We start from the raw sequence: 8172 nt of genomic DNA on the forward strand, positions 1-8172 counted from the left end.
GCAAATTTTTGGCTTGCAATTTGTAATATATAAAAAATAATAAATAAATAAAGACGGAAAAAAAAAAAACACCAAAGTACTCGGAGAACATCCCATCAACTCCATTAGATCCCATTTATGGTCTTACGAGAAGGTATATCTTCTGTTGTGATGCATTCGCTTAACGATGCCTTCAGATTTGTTGGCCCAAAAAAAAAAAAAAAACAAATGTCTTCAGATTTTCCTTTGCAAGCAGCTCAAGGGCAATTACTTGTTCCTAAATATTTCAGAACCCCACGTCAGAAATTGATCTTCTTTTACGCACGTTACGAAAGGCAGAAATTTTCTTTCTTTTGATGACTTTCTATATTTTTGCCTCATTGGATGGAGAGGACACAATCGCTGGTGTAATGTCAGACCAAGTTACATTCAAATAATTGCCTTAACATTAAAACTCGGCAAAAAATGTTTACTCATAACTTATATTATGTGCTGATAACTCCTATGCTATCAACTTGTCTATCATTCCAGCCAGAGTTATTTGCACATAATTCAAAACTCAAGGGGTTATCTATAAAAACAAGTTCAAGGAATACATGATCACCAATTTGTCATTTTTCATTAGTGGGAAAAAACCTAATTAATGATAGAGTTTAACTGAACAAGTTGCAAAGTTTAGAGAGTTCTTTGTCAAGAAAGGTGAGGCAATTTATTGACATATAACTTAAAATTAAAAAAAAAGTATGATTTATAGCCTTTATACTCACTATTGAAAATTAATGATGTTAATATTGATATTAATATTTACAGCTTGGGTAAATATTTACACATCTAACATTGGATGCGAAAGGTTGGTCATTGGTCATATGGTCCGCCAACTTTAACATCCCTTGCAAGCTTATAGATTATGATTCTGACACTGCGTGACCTCCAAAGAGAATCCAAGCTGCAAGTGCAAAAGGAATTAAATCTCACACCAAATCAAATATCCAGAATTACCATCGACAGATCCCAGCTGTCTCTGTTCTGGTCAATGCTAACACTTCTTCATACTTAGAAGCATATACAAAGCCCCAAAGCTGCATGATTGGACCAGTGCTTCGATAATTAATATTCTATTTGGGTAAATGTTTCAACAATTATTTTTTTTTTGGGGGGGGGGGTGGTTGGGGAGAGCGGTTGCATCTACCTCTGCTTCCTTAACTTCAAAGTCCTGAGAACGTGCAAGGCAAGGATTTCCATAAGTTTCTGAGACTGAACTAGACCCATTCAATCTGAAGTACATATCATACAGTTTGAAAAAGGGACGAAAAAGAACATATCAGGTAAATGACATCAACGAAAGGCAGGATAATAAGTTTAATAGGAGTGAATAAAAAGATAGCATAATGCAAGATAGAGTTCTTACAGATCACCATCCAAATAAAGCGCAAAATGACCTCCCCCACCAATCGCTAGAAAGTCAGTGGTGCAGAGCGTGAAATAGCGGTTTACCCCTGCAACATTGTGCTTAAATTAGAATACAGCTGGTTGTTAGCAAAAATATAATAAAATAAGGAACATAACTAGTCAATAGAAGCATCTTTGGAATCCCAATCCAGGGCATAAGTGGTATGCTAACACCTTATGCCATAGTGTCACATGTATTGCATTTCAATAAGTAGATACCTGTTGGACGATATACAGTAGGATGGCCAGGGGTGTCTGAGAAGACAAATGTATTGTTTGTTCCCTGCACAAAATCTAATGTCAATGATATATATAACATGCAACAACAATGAAAATAAGTTGGCTAAAGGAAAAAAAAAAAAAGCAACAATGCAAATAAACTAGAGAACATTACTAATATAGTCTGTAGGGTCAGAGTTAAGGCAGGACCTGATATTTTCTCTTGTTTGATGGCTCTAGTGGTGCTTCAACCAAGCCACCAAAAACTGCACCTTTGCGATCTCCAACAACCTGGAGACGATAATATTGTTTTGAGACAAGTGAAGAGCTTACCCCGACAAATTGAACGACTCAAGAATGCAATATCTTTGTTAACGTACTAACCAATGAAGGTTAGCGTGTTAAACTGCACCAAGCACTGTAATTGAGTGGTCAAATTAAAAATGAAGAATGACTTTAAATTGAACAGCACGGACATTTAAACCAGCAAGCTTATGAGCATGGGACATAAGCACAGTAAACTATTGCGACCATTGAATAACAATGAACAGGACTCTTAGAATGGTTGATAACGGCATAAGGTTCAGCTCAGCCAAACATCCGTACCAAGTCATCAAGGCCAAGAATAGGAAGTGTCGTAGACATTGATGTATGACAAGATCACCACAAAATAATATGATCTGGTATTAAATGTTTAAATAATATTTTGAAATAGTAATCACAAGTAAAGAAAATAAAAACCAACTATGATGCTCAGTGATATACTCAATTTGCCAATATAATCCAGTCTAAGTAAATATAACGTTGTCCAGTCAGAAAAGATAATTTATGCCTTTCATTTTTTAAGTTAGCAGAATTAAATCGATTCACACTCAGAATTTATATTGCTCAGGGGTTAGTAAACTGTACCAGCAAACTCAAGCCAGGCCAAAGCATGCTTCTCCTGTAAAGAGTTGAAAGAGATATGCCATGCCTCCATGTACTGCAGGAAGTGAGAAGAGTGGTCATAAAGAGACTTCACAATCATTATTTATTTATAACAAGATGTTGGAACTTAAAAATAGATAGATTCTTGTTTGCACCAATAAATCTTCACTCTCGTATTACCTATATAGCAGCATCCATTTCCTCCCATGAATAAGAGCTGGAAGAGAAGCATAAAGAACATTTCTTGTTTTCTCTGAAAGGAGCACTGAGGGTTCAGAAATTTCCGGGAGATCATCCGATGGTACGTGCTCTTTCTTTGGTTCAACAAGCCTCATCTCAACGCCAGATAACTGAGAACCATGTCTACCATCTAATTTCATCTCAACATCATCCGTGTGCTCTTGAGTGCGGAATCTAGTGATTCTTGCAGCTTGGTTGATAGCTCCACGAAGTGATTGCTTACCCCTAGATAACAAACTTTTCTTTCCACTATTTTCCTTCATGGCTGAGTCGGATGGAGGGATATCAGTTCCACTTTTATTGTCATTCTGCCCATCTGAGTTTGCATTATCTCCAGAATCTGAGGAAGACAAGAACGAATAGAGGAATGCAGAAAAGGATGAAGTATCAGGGCCATCAAATAAATTCTGGCTGCCACCTCGATAAGTTGACTCCAAAACAGTTACATTTGATATGTCCACATCTTCCTGAGCAAGCAATTGGCAAACAGATTTTAGCTGGAGATACCTCATAATTTCAGTTCAGCACATAATTCCCAGCAATGAAAAATAGAAGTCACATAAAGGGAAAGAGAAAACTAGCAACATGCTCTATTTGACCAACGAAAATGATATGCTGTATCTATAATTCAGTAATGGGTAAGAGAGAAAAAAAGTCCATAATCATAGCCAAGTAATCAAAAATCAAATGGAAAAGAAGTGGGAAATGGAAATTACATTGCACAAAAAAGATCACAGATTATGACCAATTTGGATGGATAAAAAGGCTAATGAATTGATCAGGGGAAGGAACAAGCAGATGTTCAAGATAAGAAATAGAGAGAAAAACGGAAGGCAAGAACTTACAGGAGGAGGAGGAGGGGGTTTAGAGGGTTTGTCAGAGATGGGATTGAGTATACCAGTGGTGAGATCCGATACAAAGTGAGCCGCTTTGCTCCGAAGTGATTGCTTTCTTCCCATTTCTACACACAGCGGATGATTCCATGAAATATTTCCACCTCAAAATTTTGTATTGCGAGCACAATCACATTGGCATCGCCTTTAGACACAAATTCCTAAATTCCATCTTCCACTTTTGCTTCATTTCGGGAAAATTGACCCCCAGATCAGAAATATCCCGTAACCGGCGTCGAACATGGGAGAGAGTATCGTTGAAGCTATTGAATTTCTTGTTGTAGGTGCAGCAGCGCTTTCCAGTTGGTGTGTCATCCAGCACCTGCAGCTCGGAATAGTGATCAGCCCGCTTATTTGGATCGGTTTGATTTGGATACTTTATCCAACTCAAGCGAGCCCTTTTTCTTCTGAAGCCGAATCATTCCATTTCCACGTAATAATTCAGAGTTTCGACGACGTTAACGTTGATGAAAGTTGAAGGTAAAAAATTGATATTGCGAGGTAATTGACATGTTGGGGAAGATGAAATCACGAACGTAAAACATTGACAACATAACGCGTGTGCCTACCTTTCCCCTTTCCCCTTATATTGTAAACATGGGGGAATATAGTACAACATACAACTTACATTAACGCATAATAATATCAATAAACATTTTTTGGATTACTATTAATTAACATTTTACAATCAAACTTCATCTGTTCACATATCAAAGACGCCGAATTAGGCAACGTAAAAGTTACTTTTTATATTTATAAGTTCAAGAATAGTAACATAATTCATTAAATGATACTCCTACTAGATATATATATATATATATATATTTTAAAAAAAGTGCATTCCCTTCTGCAACAGGACCTTAATCAACTACGAAAATTAATAGTTGACCAATTTTAATCCATTTCAAAATTAATTCAGATATCGTAGGATTTTGTTACCCACATTTAATGGTTTTTGGGCCTGGGCCCCGTATGTTTGATTGAAGGAAAAGGGGATTAAAATAAGGCTTTGATTCTTATAGTTTCGGTCAACACTGGTCAAGGTCCCTAAAATTTGTAACCATTAAGACTTCAGTCTTTCGGCCGTTAACAGTGCTAAATGATATTAATGTGGCCCATCTGAATGCCCAGATGTCAGACCAAAATCAAAATTCCCTTCCCCGAGCAACACGAGAAGGAAGACATGGGAACTCACAAGAAGGATATGCTTGCGTGCTCCATTTGGAATCTGGTCAGCCCATTCTTGCCGATGCATCTTCCTCGCAACCAGAATGCTTGGATCATAGACCCTAACAAGTGCTGGACCTAGGAGGATCCTCTACAGCCAAGAAGCTCGTCGATTTGAAGTCTTCTGAACATGACATAGACATCGTAGAAAGCATTTTCTGCTTCTGCCTTGAGGTCAGCTACGATGGCATTTACAAGGAGGATCACTAACTGGTGGAAGGTGAGCGATAAAATCTTCATATTCATCTTCTAGGTCTAATGGACATGAGAGGCGTATCTTAGACAGGTTTGACAGCGGCATCGCCTCGGGTTTATAGTCCTTAACAAACTGCTTGCAATCTAGAAGTTTTTTAGCAGAGCTCATGGCTGGCAATTGCCCTTGTCTCCTTTGGATCATAGCCTTAAACGAAAGGTGTTTCTAAAATCCTATTTTTCTAAAATGCACGGCCCCCCCCCCCCTTTCTTTCAAAAATCCTTTCCCGTATAGTTCGTTGGCGGTTCTGAGACTCGGACCCCTCAGTTCGATCTTGTGTGAATTCTGCGTCAGCATTGTCCACACACATCACCAAGCAACCATTCGCTTCTCTCCTAAAGCCGAATTGAGGCTCTGTTCACTAAGAAGGAATATAATTCACAATGAGGCCCAGCACTTTGTCTGGCTTCTGCCATTGATGCAGCCCCTGACCTGGACCCAACAAGATTGTCGAAGCTCTTGCTGAGGTTCAAGAAGTTGCCGAGAAGCATTAGCTTTAAGGCAAAGCTGACGCTATTAATGCCCATCGAAAGTGTTATTGTTGAAGCCGACGGTGCAGTCGAGCCTGGGCGTTAGGGGTGGTTGGGCTGAGATAGATTTTGATTAAATAGATCCGAGTTCGCATGAAAGTAGACTTATATAAATTTTTTTTTTCAAAATTTAGGCATGAGACTACCTAAAATCCAACTTGACTTAAAAGTATGTTTAAAAGCTTACTTAAAGGTGTGCCTTTTAAATAAGCTTATATAATAAGTTTTAAAAGTCTCATATAAATTATAAGATTATTAAATGTTATATATTTACAAACTGATTTGCCAATTAAAATACATCATAAGCAAGAAGACTATCAACTACAACACTAACAAAATTTAAATCAATACATGCATAAATCCAATATAATTAAAAACATAACTAATAAATTGAAAATGAAAAAAAAATATTGATTAAAAGAAATGGTGAACCCACTATATTATAAACTCATCATAAAAAATATGATAAAAAAGAAAATAATCGAGGAAGAACATAGTGCTTCTGAGTTTCAAGTTTTGATTTAGAAAAAAAAATGAGAAGGAGTTGAAGAAAGAGGGTAGAATTGATTACATTCAAAATTTTAAATTAAATATTATGCATTACATATTATATCTACATATATTATATAATAATATATATATGTAAATAGACTGACTTATAAAATTTATAAACCAGGCCCTATAAAAATAAACCTGACTTATTTATCTAAATAAATTTAATCAAAAGTTTAAATTTAACCTGGCCTAATTGGAATAAGTCAATGGCTTGGCTTACTTTTATCCTTACTGGGTAAGTAGACGTTTAAACAGATTACATTGATTTTGTTCAACACCATTGGTTAGAGGATTAATATCTTAACGGTTTCAAACTTTAGGGATTATTTTCTTGAAAAAAAAACTTTAAAGACGTTGATTAGTGTTGGGTGAAACCATAACGGCTAAAGCCTCATTTTTCTCAAGAAAAAATAAAAAGAATTCTGAACAGGGGAAAAAACCAGCAACGGGATTCGAGAGCACAGTACCGAACGTCCGGAGCTGGAGGTTATTGGGGATGAGAGCAGAGACATCAGTTATTTTTTAATACTTACAGTATCGAAACTCTCACCGTCAAGACTCCATGGCCCAATGGATAAGGCGCTGGTCTACGGAACCAGAGATTCTGGGTTCGATCCCCAGTGGAGTCGGGGTCGTTGAAGCTTTTCCCTCCCTTTTGGGTGAACCTTTGGTATGCTTCCTCATGTAATTTCCAGTGAATTGAACTTTGATCCCCTCCCTTGGACATGCATGTGATTTTTGATCATATTTTTTTCTTCCTACATTTGTATTGTGTGGCTAGCCAGTTGATTCAAATAAAAGTGAACTCTGTCATTACCTTTCAATCAATTAACGTTTGTGTTTGCTTCATCCATTGCCTGCAGTGAGAATATTGGATATGTATCTTGAGACTTGGGATGATGCATCTCCCATAATTTGCCATTGTTTCCAAAGTGCTAACCAAAATGGTTGGAAAAGTAATGTAACAGAGATGCCCAATTATATATATTTCTGCCATATTGAAGTTCTTCCTAATATTTGTAGCTCTTCCTGCCCAGGACGCGATAAAATATAACGCAACTGGACATCAACGATCAATGATGACTGAGCATAATATACATGGTTAACTCATGGTACTGTGCTGTCTGGAAATTTCAGTGATTTGTTTGTATGGAAGGCAACAAGGATGAGTCATTGAAAGGCATAAAACAGATGAGAAAAAGAAACTCAATTAATTATATTTAGTGGTTTAATTATAACAAAAACAGCTATTGAAGCGGCTTGAAAACTGTAAAGTAATAAACAACATAGAAGTAGTTTGGGTGAGAAAGATTGAGGCCATTTTCATGAGCGCAAGCCGCCGCCGCCAACCCCCCACTACTAAATAATGATGAAGTGTACGTGCATTGAACCTTAATGAAGCCAGCTTTCGTGGAAATTGTTGACATCTATCCACTGATCTCGCCCCAGCACCACCAACTTCCATTTTAGAAATCTATATTAACTAACCGGACCATTCTGATTTCATTTTTGTCTTTTTATGTCCTCAACTTATAATTATACATATTTTGTGCTCAATTTTTTTATGAGAAAACCTTATGCACTGATATCTTGCATATTTTATTTTTGTCAATTTTGGCCCTCTTATTTTATTTAAGATTTCAGTTCGGTCCTTTAACTTTGTACAGTGTTTTTTCAATTCTTTAACTTCAACACTTTTAAGTTTCATTTACCAAAAAAAATGTTAATATTATAATTTTAATTGATGACAAATAACTCACAGATGACTATTTTTTTGTTCCATTTCAAAAAATTAAAGTTATAATATATTACCATCTGAAAATACTTTGTTAGCATTATATATATATATATATATAAGGACAATTTATGCTAATTAGAGAGTGAGATTACAAGGCAAAGG

At 36.4% G+C, this 8172-nt stretch overlaps 1 protein-coding gene and 1 non-coding gene across 5 annotated transcripts; one reads left to right on the forward strand and one right to left on the reverse strand.

Moving 5' to 3' along the window:
* Nucleotides 1–705: 705 nt before the first annotated feature.
* On the reverse strand, nt 706–4244 carry LOC129291098 (uncharacterized). Of its 4 annotated transcripts, none has more exons than XM_054928251.1 (8): nt 3660–4244; nt 2755–3281; nt 2557–2629; nt 1858–1938; nt 1648–1711; nt 1388–1475; nt 1169–1192; nt 706–925 (listed from the first exon to the last, which is right to left on the reverse strand). In XM_054928251.1, the coding sequence occupies exons 1-8, from the start codon at nt 3771–3773 to the stop codon at nt 835–837; spliced, it is 1062 nt and encodes a 353-aa protein (XP_054784226.1). In that variant the 5' UTR covers nt 3774–4244; the 3' UTR covers nt 706–834. The 4 variants fall into 4 exon arrangements, with proteins under 4 accessions (XP_054784226.1, XP_054784227.1, XP_054784225.1 ...); XM_054928252.1 differs by having other exon boundaries at nt 706–1058; nt 3660–4243; XM_054928250.1 differs by having other exon boundaries at nt 1169–1253; nt 3660–4242.
* Nucleotides 4245–6828: 2584 nt separating this feature from the next.
* On the forward strand, nt 6829–6901 carry TRNAR-ACG (transfer RNA arginine (anticodon ACG)). The gene has a single exon. It is a non-coding gene; the product is annotated as a tRNA-Arg (tRNA).
* The last annotated feature ends 1271 nt before the right edge of the window (nt 6902–8172 follow it).

The sequence above is a fragment of the Prosopis cineraria genome, unplaced genomic scaffold, assembly GCF_029017545.1.
Source record: "Prosopis cineraria cultivar Desert tree isolate PC_DT_omini unplaced genomic scaffold, ASM2901754v1 PC13, whole genome shotgun sequence".
Lineage (NCBI taxonomy): Eukaryota > Viridiplantae > Streptophyta > Magnoliopsida > Fabales > Fabaceae > Prosopis > Prosopis cineraria.

Coding starts and splice junctions, on each gene's coding strand:
- LOC129291098 (XM_054928249.1), bottom strand. CDS start 3,773: ATGGGAAGAAAGCAATCACTTCGGAGCAAAGCGGCTCACTTTGTATCG. Junction 3,282..3,659: donor AACCCCCTCCTCCTCCTCCT/GTAAGTTCTTGC, acceptor TTGCTTGCTCAG/GAAGATGTGGACATATCAAA. Junction 1,476..1,647: donor TACTGTATATCGTCCAACAG/GTATCTACTTAT, acceptor ACAATGTTGCAG/GGGTAAACCGCTATTTCACG.